General features: G+C 54.2%; 1 protein-coding gene across 1 annotated transcript in view; it reads right to left on the bottom strand.

Annotated features, from left to right (window-relative positions):
* LOC148592476 (uncharacterized) overlaps positions 1–14,357 on the bottom strand; it is a 146,621-nt gene extending 132,264 nt beyond the window's left edge. The window contains exons 1-5 of the mRNA XM_088534664.1: positions 14,332–14,357; positions 13,360–13,441; positions 9,760–9,916; positions 9,544–9,578; positions 2,818–2,898 (exon numbers count right to left, since the gene is read on the bottom strand). Of these exons, the coding sequence (XP_088390790.1) occupies positions 2,818–2,898; positions 9,544–9,578; positions 9,760–9,916; positions 13,360–13,441; positions 14,332–14,357 (381 nt within the window). The remainder of the gene's footprint in view (positions 1–2,817; positions 2,899–9,543; positions 9,579–9,759; positions 9,917–13,359; positions 13,442–14,331) is intronic.
* Positions 14,358–15,235: the final 878 nt, after the last annotated feature.

The raw sequence follows: 15,235 nt of genomic DNA, 5'->3' as shown, positions 1-15,235 counted from the left end.
GAAATGTGTGAGTAGCCGTGGTGCCTGTGCTGGGAAGGGATGAAAGGAAACAGGGGCAATATTTGGAGGCTTCGCTAAGCGTGCAGTGGCTAGTGATTTTAGCTGGAGGCCTATCTTTTGTGGGAGGTGATTGAGCAGGGTGACCATGCTGGTAGCAAGGTGTGAGAAGTGTGGTGTAATGGTTGGGAGGGAATGATGCAGAGCAAGCAGGTGTTGTGAGGCTGCCCTCCTCATAGAGAGTGAAGGCTTTGTTCTGTCACTCATTTACATGTAAATCCCCCTTCCCAGTACACATGTGCAGCATGAAAAAAGAACTGTGTGAATGAAGCATGCAGCTTCCTGAATGCATGAATGAAGCATGCAGCAACAAGAATGAAGGGCAGCATGAATGAAGGACTACCATCTCTATATGTGCTTTGGTGAAATCCTGGCTCCAGAAATGACCTCTCAAGCAAACTCTCTTAAGCAGCTCTGTGGAGGGGAGTTTGGGAAGTCTGCTTGACAACAGGTCAAGCAGGAGGCAGCAATGTGCCCTTGTGTCAAGGATGGCCAGAGGGATGCTGGCCTTCACGAGGAGGAGTGTTGGCAGCAGGTGGAGGGGGCTGATCGTGCCCCTCTCCTCAGCTCTGCTCAGGCCACACGTGGACTCTTGTGTGCAGAAATATTGTGGGCTGCCCAGGACAAGAGGGATGTGGAACTTGCAGAGTGTGACCAGCTTAGTGCCACAAAGATGATGAAGGAACTGGAGCGTCTATCTTATGAGGAAAGAGTAAGCGATTTGGGCTCCTTTATCCTGGAAAAGACAAGAGTGAGAGGGGAACTTATCAAGAGGTACAAACAGCTGAGGGGAGGATGTAAAAAGGACAGGACCAAACTCGTTCTCAGTGGCACCCCGCAATAGCCCAAGGGCTAAAGAGTACAAATTGCAACACAGTTTCAATGGGCACAAATTGCAACACACTTTCAATCTGAAAGGAGGAAGAGCTTTTTGACAGTTAGGGTGACGGAGCACTGGAAGCGAGTGTCCAGCGAGGTTGTGCAGGCTCCTCTTTGGAGATCTTCCAAAGCCTCCTGGGTGTGATCCTGTGCAACGCGCCTAAGGGGTCCCTGCTTGTGCAGGAGGGGGTTGGACTGATGATCTCGAGAGGTCCCTTCCAATGTCAACCCCTGTGTGACTGTGTGACTCGGGAGGGCTCCGCAGGCACCCAGGGCGGCAACGATGTTGGAAGGGCAGCGGTGGGGTTTTGTCAGGCCGTAAGGCCTCTTCTCCTGTAGCACCGAGTTGTCACCATGAGCAGCTGGCAGATGGCCCTGCAGACAGCAGAGGGACAGAGCAGCCTCCATCGTGGTACCCAGCACAGAGCCCTTCCTGGCAGCAGCCCATTTCTGCACCAGCTTCCTCCGGGGACACTGCCCCCCGTGACATGGTCCCTGAGCGGGTCCAGCCCTGCAGGGCCCTGTGTCCCCCAGGGGCTCGTGGAGTTCGGCCCTGCATCTCCAAGCCCCATGTCCCTGGGGTGCGACAGCTTCCCTTTGCCTGTGGCTTGGGCCCTGCAGGGACATGTTGTATGCGGCACCCGGAGAGCTGAGAGCTGCCCCACAGTGGGGCTGGGGCTTCTTCCCCAGGGCCACATGTGAATGGAATTCCAGGAAGGAATTTTTTGCTGTTGCTCCCGTGCCCCTGGTGCACACAGGGCTTCACACACAGACCTGTGGTGCAGTGGGGATGGTTTTTTGTGCCTGAGCTCACTTGGAAAAAACTGGCAACATATGAGCAATGATACAGGAATATATATTTAAACAAGAACAAGAAAGAATAACAAAATAATGAAAACAAGAAAAAAAGAAAAGACAAAAAGAAAAACAAAAGAAAGAATAACAAAAACAATAATGACAACAATATTAATAACAGTAACAACAACAATATCAAAAACAATATAAACAATATCAACAACTACCAAAAACTACTGTGACACTACAGAGAAAAAAATCCACAAAATAGTCCAGGGCCGGAGTCCTCATGCCCAGCGTTTCCTGGTAGCAGCCAGAGTGAAGGGGAGCTTGGTCTGCAAGGGAAAAGGAGGCATCAGCAGGGCCGAGGAGCGGCTCGGGGGCTCCCGTGGAGCAGAGGCTCTTTGGCGGCTGCGCGGGCTCTTTGGCAGCAGCGCTGCCGTCATTGGTGCCCTGGCAGAGGCTTGGCGCGGCCAGCGCAGCCCAGAGGCCGGCAGAGGGGCTGAGGCAGCAGGTGCCCAGGCCTTGGGCGCTCCTGCGCCCTGTGCAGCTCTGCCCCGGCGCCGCGGCCCGCCAGAGCGCCCGCACACCTGGGCCAGGCTCCCGCGCGGCTGCTCCCCAAAGGCAGCGCGGAGCAGCGCCAAGGGGCCGGGCACAGCCCCAGCTCTGCCCGTGCAGCCGGCAGCAGGGACCATACCTGGGGGCTGCAGCCGGAGCTCTCCCACTCCATGGGTTTTTCTTGGCTGCAGCCAACCAGGCCATTGGTGCCCGCAGCCTGGAAGAGAGCAGGAGACCTTGGTGGGGACAGTGCGTGGGGAAGAGGTAGGAAAAGTGCACGCAGGGACTGCAGGGTCTGTACCTGGCTGCTGCCATAGCTCAGCCATTCCATTGGCTCAGGAGCACTAAGCGTTTGTGCCCCATGTGTATTTGGAGTCTGCAAGAGAGAAGGAGGGGTTTGGAGGGCAGGTCAAAGATCTGGAAGGATCTAGCCCAAAGACCGCTCTTCCTCCAGCGGGAAGCAGGAAAGCAGGAAGGGGCCAGCCACAGCCCCAGCTCTCCCCGTGCAACCGGCAGCAGGGGCATTACCTGCAGGCCACAAAAGGAGCTCTCCCACTGCATTGGCTCCTCCATGTTAGTACGGTTGATCAAGCAGTGGATGCCCAGACTCTGAAAGAGAGCAGGAGAGCTTGTGGGGACGGTCAGAGTGGCACGGCTGGCTCTGTGCGTGGGACCTCGTGTACCCTGCATGTGCGGGGCAGTCGGTGCACAGCGCCAGGGCGCCAGGCTCAGGCAGCAGCCCCCGAGGCCTTGGCCGCTCCTGGCCCTGGCGCAGCTCTGCCCCAGCACCCAGGCCTGCCAGAGCTCCCTGCCACCTCTGCCACCAGCCCTGCGGCTGCTCTCACAGAGCCAAGCACCAGCCATCCCCGTGCAGCCTCTGCCTGCATGCACAGTACCTGCACTGAGCTCTCCCACTCCATCTCTTCAACTTCATCTTTTTCCATTTTTTTCACTCTCCTGACTCTGCAATGGAATGGAAATGTTTACATTTGCAGCCATGAGCACCAAGTGTCGCACAGTGTCTTTGGGGCCTCCCCTGGGAGGCATCGCGCAGGCTGCCCTGCAGCCCCCCAACTCCCCTGCATCTTGTGGGCACCACGGGTGGCCCCTGGTGCTGCGCGGCCCTGCTGCTCACCTGGCCTTGCTGCTGCGTGGCCAGCACTGGGGCCACTGTGAGGCGCAGCCCTGGGAAGCATCCGTGTTCCCGTGGCGATAACTGCCCCTCTGGGATGTTCCAGTGCTCCGTGGGGGGAGGAGGGCAGCGGAAGGGGCCAGGGGGGCCACCGTGAGGAAGGGTCTGCGTGTGCTGGACTCCCCCTGGCACTGATGAGCCTGGCGGCAGAGAGCAGTGCGTGGCCTTGGGCTTGCTGGGTGCCAAGGAGGGCTCCTCACGCAGCCCCATGGTGCTGCTGGCGGCTGCCTGCCCAGAGTCCGGGCTGCACTTGGGGCTCTGCTTCCACCTCTGCAAGCAGCCTTGAATGCCTTGATCTTTCTTTCCTGCTCCAGTCCTGCACTGACAACCCGATGGACTCAAGGAAGTTTTGTAGCGCAAAGAGTGCAAAGGGGAGTTGTGCCCGGGGCCGGGTGTGCATGTCCTCAGCAGAGGCCTTGTGAGTTGGTGGTGGCCTGGGAGCCCCTGGTGCTGCTGGGCTCCTTCTCTTGTCCTGCCGCGCACCTTGCAGGCGCCATGTGCTGTGGCTGAGAGCAGCTTGGTGCAGCTCCTGCACTGCTGCCCCTGCCACGGCTTCCTAGGGCTGCAGAGGGCAGAGCAGGCACAAATGTGCCCTCAGCAGCAGCAGGGACCTGCAGCTGCTGCAGCTCTGCCCAGCACTGGGCTACAATGATCAGTTGCTAACAGAGATGAATTCCTAACCCTTGTGTAAGTACTGGAAAGTCTAGGGGAAATGGAGCAGGAGATCTCCCATGTGCCATCGGATGTTGCCCTTGCACAGAGGAAAACCCTCCAAAAGCAAGCAGCGCAACCTCTGCCACCAAACATTTCTTCCCGCACAGGTGGAGGAGGAATCTCCGAATGCTCTGCCTTTCCTTCACTACCAGGCAACCCTCCGCGTGGCGCCAGGGGAGCCCTCCTGAACACATGGAGCGACGGCTCCAGCTCTTTCACCCTCTCCAGCACTCCGTCAAGCTGCTCTCCACCAGCTCCTGCAGTTTCCTCGGGCTAGTCCAGCTCCACGGGGTGCGGGTTTTAGCGTGCCATTCCTCCTTGGAGCACTTCTGCAACAGAAACCAGGAGGACGTGAGGAATGAATGGTGAACGAACTGGAGAGAGGAGATGGAGGAGGTGAAGTGATTGGAGCCACCCCTTAGCCCTGCTCTTGCCTGCCTTGCGTGTTGTCTGCTCTTCTCCCATCACACTTCTGCCTGTTATGGTGGACTTGTTAGCCCATTCTCCATGCCTGAAAGTGCAGAAAGCTCAGTTTGCAGCTAGAAACAAAAAGATCCTGTTCCAGGAGCTCCCTGCATTGTCATGCTTTCCGAGAGGCCACTGCCCAGGATGGAGAAGGGGTTCACCAGGAGAGAAGGGCTTCCCTCAGAACTCCCAGAGGGTGCCTGGGGACGACTTTCTCCCCATTCCCAAATTCTGCACCCTGCATCAGCTCAGCACGGACCCACACACTCGTTTCCAGACCACAAGGGCTGTCAGGCCAGGGCAGTCTTCCCCGCTCCTCCAGCTCCTGCCTTGCTGGGAGAAAACAAGGGAAGCCCCAACTCTCCGCAGCACCAAGTGTCCCTGTCAACCCTGAGCTTTAGCTCCTTGTTATGGCCCACGTGTCTTGTCGCGCTCTCTCCTGAGCGCGGCCAGGTGCTGCCTGTGCTGGCTGCAGTGGCGCAGGTTGCAGACGCCCCATGGCGAGATGAGGGCAGCAAGAAGGCGGCGCTCGTGGCGCTCCCGCACAGGCTGCCTTGCCAGGAGGAGCGCTGGCCCCGCGGGAGCTGCTCCCCTGCGCGCGCGGCCCTGCCCAGCGCCGGGGGCCTTGGCTCCCAGCAGCCAGCGCGGAGCCGTGCTCCTCGCTGCGCCGCCTGGCCACGCACCCGCTGCTGCGGCAGCGCCGCACAGCCTCGCAAGAGCAGCTCGCAATGCCCGCAGCGAGCGCTGGGCTCCTCCTGCCCCTGCAGGGACAGCAGCACAGCAGCCCTGCGCCCTGCACGCGCACGGGGGGCTGCAGCCAGCGCTCTCCCAGCCTCCCCCTCCCACGGAAACTCCTCTGCTCACCCACATGGACAATCCACTTGGCCATCCTTGCTCATGTAGCCTCCTCTCATCGGTCTGTGCAGGTTGTCTTTGTGGTTGGAGGACTCCCACAAATGGGGGTCCTGCAGACAGTTGTCCTCATTGCCAAGTACGTGACAGGGTAGATGTGCAAGAGCAAAGAGACCAGATGTCTGTTGAAGCTTTAAAATACCTTGTGCATGTCAAGATGAGGGTAGGGTGGATGAGGGAAGAGACCAGGACACTTTGGAGCTTTGCTCTGAAGGGGGAATGGTACCCAAAGGAAAGCTTCTTCCTTTTGGGAGACTCTTCACTGTAGGAGAATCCTCAACTCTACAGCTCCTGTCCCATGGCTGTGTCTAGAAGGATCCTTGACCCGTTTCCCCAGCAGAGAACTCCCGGCATTTACAGCTTTTCAAAGACAGAGCTCACAAGAAGTTTTTGTTCCCTGCAGAGAGTCTTTTGGGGCTGCATGAGCATCGCTGGCCCTGCTGGAAGGAACCCGTCCCCTGGCCGCCTTGCTGCCTGCTGCATGCAGGGCCCCGCTGCACACTTCTCCAGGGCCACACGCCAGGCTGCCCTTGGCTCTGCAAGCTCCTGCCTGGGCACAGAGCTGCGCTGGGACCTGCTCTCCCACCTCCTGGACACCACCTGGCTCCTGCTCCTGCCACCTCCTGCCTCCTCACAGCGCATGCACCAGCCGCTGTCCCACTGAGGACTGCAGCTCCCGCTGACAGCAGCATGTCCCCCTGCTTTGCTCTGGGAATGTCCCTCTTGCAGGATGCTTGGTATGTCAGGGCAAGGAAAGGAAGAAGAAGAGGGGACTTTTCTAGCCCTTTTTGACTGCTTTTACCTCTTCCCCCAGCTTAGACATATAGAAGACAAGGCTGCAGCTTGGCTCCAAAGGGATCTTGACCTCACGCGCCAAGTTCAGCAGCTCAGTCGAATTTCCCTGAGTTGCTGCCTGCTGCGTGTGGGCTCCAAGACAGAGGCGCTCCTGGGCCTTTGGAGCGCAGGCTGCAGAGCCTTCCTGCAGAGCAGCTCCCAGGGGTGTTTTCGTTCAAGCGGCGTGGCGACCTGGTTCAGGAACGGCACGGCGACCACCCCCAAACGGCTCGGGCCATCAGCTCGCTGACACCAATGTGGTGGACGGCAAATGGCGTTTATTGATGGGTAACAAGGTGTTATATAGCTAAGGGTTACAACGTCACATCCGTCTGCTTACACCATAAACTAAACGCTATTGGCTATTAGGGGCCTTTTCTTTCCGTACAGCGCGATATCTTCTGGCCGCCAGACCCTAACTATCATCTGCAACATTTCCCCCCTCCCTATGCATAACAAAACTAGCTAAAATACAACTATCTTATTCTTACTTATTCTTATCTTATTCTAATTACTTATTCTTCTTATTATCTTATTCTTATTACTATCTTATTCTATTCTTATAGTTTATAACAATCTTAAAATTATATATCATAAACTTGACATAAAAGCATAAGGCACAAAGAAAAAGGCACGTAGAAGGTAGGGGATGACAGGTAACACCGGGGTGTAGGTATAGGGTGTACCTTGGGATAACGTGGGGATAATACTGAGTGGATATATTCTTAAAGCAGTTGTCGGTGTTTTACTAACATGATGTTAATCTTTTCTAGCCGACTCTTGACAAACGGCATGAGCTTATTCAATATACAGGGTCCAAAGATTAGTGTCATCATGATCACTGTGATCGGCCCTATCAAGGTGGATATCAGGGTGGTTAACCACACTGAAACGGTGAAACAATTTTTGTACCAGCTGCGTTTGGAACAGGGTTCAATGGGTGTTGGTTGGCAAAGCGTGGCACTGAAAATTGGTGACCCTGTAGTTATTTTTGTACTAATTACTCGAGATTGTTCGATCTGTTCAAGTACCCATTTAAAGAGCTGATGTGACTCTATTTTGTCCTATAGTGACAAGCTCCAAAATTTAGATCACGCAAAGGCATCGCGGCCCCCTCTTGCGGAGGCTGTTTTGTTGTTTTCTGGATTCGGTCAGCGCGGAACTCACAGGCTCGGGCGGGACGCCTGTCACCGGGGCGTCCGATGATCCGGTCCTGTGAACAGAAACTCACAATTTTCATTAGTTTTATTTTGAAGGTCTGGCTTAACAGACTTAAGCGGGCACCACTTGACTCTGCCATCTTTCCTGACAGTGACCTTTGGGTCGATCTTGGCGTGGGGGGAGCGCTGCCAGCGAGTCCCCCAGCCAAGGGCAGTTTACTGCAACGTGGCCGGCCTGGCCACATTTAGAACCTGCCATTACGTTGGCTATTGCGGCGTGAACAGACACCTGAATTGGGGTCAGATGCTCTTCCTTTGCAACATGCTTAATCATGTCTGCGATACTTGCCCCCGCCGGCAATGATCGCAGGATTTCTTTGGTTGCCGAATTGCATTGTTGGCGTAAACATTCCGCTACGACCGGGCCTTTTGCCTCTGTGGGCAGGGACGAAGAGTCGACCGCTGCTTGGAGACGATCTACAAATTGTGTAAAGCTCTCACTTTCACTTTGCTTTGTTGAGGACCATGGTGATGGTCTGGCAACAACTCTACAGGCTGTGCGAATGGCTTTTCTGGCCGCACGAGTAGTTGTCATAACTTCATGGGCCCGCAGGCCATGGGCCTGCGCCTGGGGGGTGATCATTGTTGGGTCTGCACCCATTAACCGCTGCAGGCTGGAGCCGTGTAATGGATGATCTGCCCCAGTTACTTGGGCTAAATACCTCGTACAGTTGTCTTCCCATTCTTGTCTGAAAACGATCATCCCTCCTCCACCAAAGATCTGCCTACAAGTTTGTTTTATATCGAACGGGAGCAGATCGTCCCCCCCGAAGATACCATCTATGAGGGTCGAGACCATGGCAGAATTAATCCCTTTATCTGCAATTGCTTTAACAATCGCTTGTACGTCCTTAGATTTTATCGGCGAGTGGACCCTCTGTCCCCCCTCCGTCACCCGGACCGGGAACGCTAGCGCGGCCGATGGGGCCCACTCGGCACATGCGATCTTTATTTCCCTCCAGTCCGTGAGAGGGGTTCCTCCCCTTCGCGGTTTTTCTTTAATTCGAATGGGAATATTTTGGCCCTTAGTTCTGTTTACCTTCTTTTTCTCTTTCCTTAAGTTTGAATCAGTTGTGACCCACTCGTCCTCACTAGTGTCTGATCCGGAGTCGGAACTCGACTGACTGGTCACTTCCGGGCTCCGGTACTTTCTCTTTGGGCTCCGGCCCCGCCTACTTCCGTCCCGCCTACTTCCGTTGCGGGCGGGCTGTTCCCCCCTCCTTGGCTCGCCCCGCCTCCTACTCGCAGAGGCGTTTTGTGAAATGGCCGCTCTGATCGGTTCTCAGCGCCTCACTCGGGCCTCCCTCACCTGTCCAGTCACCCCCACCACCTTTCTCCTCCTTGTTCTCCTCCTCTCTTGTTTATCTAACGGTTCCCGTCTGTTCCCAACAGGAGCATCCTCGCCCCGCCCTTCTCCTTGTGGCTCAGCGCCATTTTGGGGGGCATAGGGCGGTGGCCTGACCCAGGTGTCTCCATGGTCTGACTTCTTTTCAATGTTCCTAGCTTCCTCGGCTAGCTCGCCCCAAACAGATTTCGGCTGTTTTTGCTCCTCTGTAAGTGGGACGGGGTTCAGGGATGGAGGGGATGTATCGCCCTCTTGCAGATCTTTAGGCTCAGCAGAATCACCATCATCTGGGGGGTGCAAAGTCTGTGCGGCTGCCCCGATCCCATTTTCGGGGTGACCAACAGTCCCCTGCTCTTGTATAGCTTTTCTGCAACGCCTGTACAACTTTTCCCCAAGCCTTAAGGTTTTTCCCACAACCCGAAGACATCGTCTCCTCGGCTAACGCCTTGGTACATTTGTCCCACACTTCTGGGTGGAGAATATCCACCGGTTGGTCTATAACCTTAATTTTTAAAAGCCTTGCAACAGCGAGAGTAAAATCTTTGGGTTTACAATCAATACCCCCTGAATACCTGCCTGAAGTCCAAGGGCTCGATCTTGATGTTCTCTGCAGGGAAGAGGAGCAGGGTCAGCGCTGCAGCAAAGCGGGTGGCTGGAGCCAGGTGTGAGGGAAGAGCGCCCATCTTTACGGTGCTGTCTTTGCAACCCCATCCTGTAGAGGAGCACCCACCCACTGCCCACCAGAGGGGACAAGGGAAATGGAGGGTGGCCCAGTGCTGCCAACTCACCGGGAACAGTCACCTTGGGGCGTTTCAGCCACTGTTGCCAGGCTGGGTTCGTGGCCAGCTTGAAGATGGGTCTTCGGACCATCAGCACTTTTTCTGGCCCCAGCCACAGTGGCTCTTGCACCACACAGAAGGTGCCAAGCCCCGTAATCAGCACACCCTGCAGAGGCAAAAGACAAGGTGAAGGCATCAGCCTTCTGGAGATGGCCCAAGTGACGGGTGTCAGCGTGTGGGGCTGCTGTCCCTCCTCCTGATGTTGCTGCTGCTGAGGAACTGTGGGGCAAGAGGGAGTCCTTGGGAAGCTTTGGAGGAGAGTCACTTTTCCAGGATTTTGTCCTTGGCCTGATCCAAGAATTTCCCAACATCCCAGAACTTGAGAAGATGCCAGAGTTCACTGAGGACATAAAAGTAGGAAAATATCTCCATCTCTCGGCTTGGTCTCCTCCCTTTTGTCACCATGGGGCAAAGAGCTGAGGTGCCCCATAGTTTCCCCCACAGAACTGCACACGCTGTCTCTGCCGGCTTGCTGAGGAGCTGCTCTGGTACGCAAACCCTCCAAGATGCCCCAGTCCCAGCCCTCGAGGGGTCCTCAGCCCCCATTTTTAGACTGCAGAGCCCAGGGCTGGTGTGGAGCAGGGAGAGGGGCAGGGGGGTAGGACCAAGGACTGTGGGCACCTGACCCCTGGGGAAGCAGCTCCCCAAGGCCTCACCCTCCACGGAGACTTCTGTGCCACGTGCTTTAGGTGACCCTGCGTGTGCAGGGGTTGGACTGGATGATCCCTAGAGGTCCCTTCCAACCTTCAGCATTCTGTGATTCTGTGATTCTATGATCTTGCTCAGCCTGTGTCATTGGGGGAGTGTCCCAAGCTGTGAAGCCCCCGGCTGGACCTGGAGGGCACCTTGGTGGCTGGTCCTCCTTGTGCCGCAGAGCCCTGTCCTGTGTATCACAGTTTAGCTTCTGTTTTTTCATATTTTCCCTCCCTTTTTGCTTATTTTCATTTTTATTTCCATTTTTTTTTGCGTTGTTGTCTTTTTTGTTTTCACCTTTTCAAGGCTTTCTTTCCCCTTTCATCTCCAGCTCCCTCTTTTATCTTTTTTTCTTTTGTTATCATTCCTTTTATCCTTTATTTCCCTATTTCTCCCTTTTTGGATTTTTTCTTTGCTTTTCTCCTTTTTAGCTGTATCCTTTTTTCTGCCTCTCATTTTTTCCTTCATTCTTCGCCCCCTTTTACCTTTTTCTTTTCCCCTCTCTTTTAGTTTTTTCTTTTGTTTCCCCTTAAATAATTTTTCATGTTTTTTCCCTCTTTTTGTTTTTTCCTTCATTTTTCCTCTTTTTCATTCATTCTCCCCCTCTTTCAGCTTTTCTCTTTCCTTCTCCCTCTAATTTTCAGCCTTTTATTCCATTTCCCCCTCCTTTTTAGCTTTTTCTTTCATTTTTCCCCCTTTTTTCCCTCATGGTACTATTATTTCGGTGAAGTTACTTTGTCAGGTTCCTATTCAGAAAAGAGGTACCCACAGTGTTTTTAAGCCATTGGTGATGGAGGGAGGCTTGCGGGGACCGAGGCTCAGGAAAAGTCCCAATGTTGGGTCTGTCGTGTGTAATTTGTGGGGGCGCCAAGGGGGGACGTGGAGGTGCAGAGGGGGCAGGAGGCAGCGGGGCAGGACAAGGACAGGAGGGCGGGAACTTCCGTACAAAGTTTTAATGGTGCCGTTGGATGCGACGCGACGGCCCGGACGCCTGGGCCCCTCGTCCTGCCCCACAAGTGGCTTCGGGTGAGGCTGAGTTGGGGGGCCCAGGCGTCCGGGAAGGGCCCAGGCGTCCGAGGAGGGCCCAGGCATCCGGGAAGGGCCCAGGCGTCCAAGGAGGGCCCAGGCGTCCGGGAAGGGGCCCAGGAATTAGTGGAGTATTAATGGGAATCAAAGTGTCCTCGAGGGTTATAACGGGGTATTAACCCCTTTAATCTGGGGGTATTAATGCCTTACTGAAGTATTAATGGGTATCAAGGTGTCCTTGAGGGTTGTAATGGGGTATTAACCAGTTTTATTTGGGAGTATTAATGGGGTATTAATGCCTTACTGAGGTATTAATGGGTATCACAGGGTTTGCAAGAGAGTATTGCTGGCAAAAAGTACTGCTCACCGCCCGTGAATCAGGACCTGGAGGTCCTCAAGTCGAAGTCCTTTTTTCCAGATTGTTTTTGATTCTTGCTGTTCTCCTAAGTCTGGTGCTGAGTGAGGATCTTTTGTTTTTTTTCTTTTGTTTTTGTCTTTTATTTTTCCTTATCAGGACTGGAAAATGTCCAAGCTCGTACTACAACATCCGCTTCTGGCCACTCTGGTATTTTGGTGAGTTGTCAGTGCCCAACAATGAGTTTTGGTGAGGAGGGAATGTTTTGTGCTTTCCTTTTCTTGCTGGAGAAAACGTTTTAAAGGCAGTTTAAGAAAAAACCTAAATATCAGAACTTCATTTAATTTGCTTTTATCCCTCATTGTAGTGACAGGAAAGGGTGTATGAGCAGCTGTGTTGTGGGGCTGCATGCCATTTCCAAATAATGGAAGTTCCTTTCAACGGACTAGACTCCAAAGGAGCTGTATCAAATCCTCTTAGAGGATGGAAAGGAGAAAGAGGGAGGCAAATGTGGAGATGAGTGACAGAAGGTTCGGCCTGTGCGGAAAATCTTGCTGTCAAGAACTGAATGTCCACAAAGGAGACAGAGGAGTCCTAAAACTTTATTCGAATGAAGGGTGAGTCTGTGAGACTGTGGGGTCTCTCCAATTGCTGGAGGCTGCAGCCTCCCTTTATCCTAATTCCCCATCCGAGGGACGCCCTCTCCTTTTCCCCATTAGCTAAGGTACAAACAGCCCCAGAGGTGCAGGAAACTCCAGCCCCACGTCGAAAGGAAGCTCATGGTGGAGGAGGACCCAGCTGCCCCTGGCCCAGAGAGGCTCTCTGACCCTCCACACAGGGCTCCCAGGATCCATACAGGCCTTGCAGCATCCCAGGCGTGGTGCTTGGTGTTGGAGAACATCGCCACAGCCAGCAATAAGTAGCCTCTGGCCAGAGAAGGTCATGCCTGGCTGGCTTGCCCCACCATCCTTGTGCTCTCCATCCTTGTGCTCCCATCCCTGCTGCCAGCCTCTGCCTCCTGCCCGACCACTCACCTTCCTTGTGCGCTTGCACCTCACAGGATGCCCGTTGCTGGGCTGGGAGCAGGCGTTCGCCTGCCTCTCCTTCTCCATCTCCAGGGCACTTGCTCTGGATTGCTGCTCTGGGAACAAATGGGAGCTGCTCCTTTTGCTGGAGCTTCTCTCCTCAGTGTGACCCTGAAGGTGGTGCTCTAGCCCAGCACAGACTTGGTCGCCATGGGCACTGCCCCATCACAATGGCCCTGGGGACATGATGCCACTGCCATCACAAAGCCCTGGCGGTTGCCATGGGGACTTCCAGAGGTATGTCCTGGTGGTGGCCAAGGGCACCCACAACTCATCTCAGTGCCTTAGTAGTCACCGAGGGGAGTCCCAGAGCCCTCATTTCATCTTTCCATCCCAGGCCCTAATCCATTCCAATCCCTCAGAGATATGGGTGTCTCTGAGACCCCTGACCTTGGCCAGCCATTGAGCTGACAGCTCCAAATCCACAGGTCCCTTCTTTAGAAAGAGTGTCAGAATAGCAGATTCTTTGAGCCTGCAATGGGGGAGACAGCTGGAGGTAGGAATCCAATACCCTGCTGAAGGCAGGTCCCAGGACAGGTGTTGTCATTGGGCCTTTTCCAGTGAAGTTTTGATTATCTCTGAGGACAGAAGATTTGAGAACCTCTTTGAGTCCCTGTGCCATAGTTTGGCCTCCCTCATGGTTTTATATTTGGGAGAGCACAGCCAGTGGGGCCACAGACATGTGCTGCTCCTCTTTTTGAAACAGTGGAGACCATGCCTGTATACCAGATCCCATTTGGGCTCTCCAGTTCTGCAAAGAAATGAACAAATGGGAGGGGGTTCAGCACAGGGACACCAAGTTGGTCAGGGTACATGCTGGAGTGTGGGACAGATAAGGAGAGGCTGGATCTTCATGCTGTGCACTAGTACCTTGTGGAGGGCACAGAGCAGCAGGATTTTCTTGGAGGGGCACACTAATTGCATGGAAGGCAGCAGGGAAAATATGGACAATGGGAAATTCTTCTCAGATGTTAAGAACAAATCTTTTTCTTCACAAAGTGTGGGATAGGAATGCAGAGAGATTCTCAGATCTTCATCCTCAGAAATCCCCTAATACAGGCTCAGGGAATCTGCTCTCCTGAGACAGGCTCTACAGGGTCTTTGCTTTAAAAGTCCTCAGTAAGGTTTCTTGGTCTGTGGTGTTTGAGATGGAGATGATGTGTCAATAAAGAGCAAACATGCCCTTAACACGTCTTCCTTCCTTCCTTGCAGAGGGCATGAGACGGGCCTGTAATTTCTGGTAGACTCCAAAACCATGGGTCTGGCTGGGCAGAAAATCTGGGCAAGTTCCTCCAGATCCCCATTAATTTTGCCCAGCTTTCCTTCCTCTGACCCTGAGGAAAGCGTTTTCTCATCTTGTACCGTAGTTGGTTCTCGACATATTCCATGACACCTGCAGGTAGTGTTTTTCCCCTGGGTTCAGTTCCTGGCACCCTGCCTCTCTTTGGGATCTCTAGAGCCCTGGCACTCTGAATCTCTCCCACTTTGACCCCGGTGCCTCAGGACAGGCCCCCACACTGCGGTGCTGCTGTGCAGACTCCCGTATGGAGCCTGTAAGGCACTGCCGGCCTCAGGAGCTGCATTTTGTCTTGTTCAGAAACTCGTGGGGTGACCATCTCACCTCTCCCCAACTGCCAAAGCTTGTGAGCACCCCTACAGCCAACATCCCTGCTAGACGTTTTATGTAGTCCTGGGGCAAATCTTGCAGAAGAGACAACTCATCTGCCTTGAATCCTGTCAGAGATGTGGCATTCCAAGCCACTACCAAGGAAAACATGACCTTTACTCATTTCTTTGGGTTGCTTATTCAGCTTCTAGCATCTTTTCTACGGCACAGTGAGCCCCACTCTACACCCTGAGTTCTCTCGCCCTTCTCTCCCCTGTCTTCTCTGTGTCTGCTCAGTCTGCTCTGTCCACCAGGATCATAAGAAGTATTGGTTAGGGAGCTCCCTTGAAGCCACGACAAGTTGTGGAGCTGAAGGCCTGATGGAGGAAGTCTGGGACGTAGCTATTTCCCCTGTCCCCTCCTGCTCCTGGCCTGAGGGTTCAGGAAGGCCCAGTGCTTTCGGTGTTGGTGGGTTGGGTTTCCTATGACATCCTCAGCTCCTGCTTGGGTTGCTCTGAGCAGCCAGAAAAATCTCTCCTCTCTAGGAAATAGCATCAGAGGATTTTTCCTACTTTTGTGGAAAAGCTGAGGCAGGTCTGGGATCTCCAAAAGGAGCATGGCCCACATCATGACCCAGGAGATGTGTGGCTCTCTCACTCC

Source organism: Tinamus guttatus, unplaced genomic scaffold (genome assembly GCF_059628265.1).
Source record: "Tinamus guttatus ecotype Peru unplaced genomic scaffold, ASM5962826v1 Tinamus_guttatus_pri_ptg000582l, whole genome shotgun sequence".
In the NCBI taxonomy this organism is placed as follows: domain Eukaryota; kingdom Metazoa; phylum Chordata; class Aves; order Tinamiformes; family Tinamidae; genus Tinamus; species Tinamus guttatus.
This window is presented reverse-complemented; position numbering and strand designations above follow the sequence as displayed.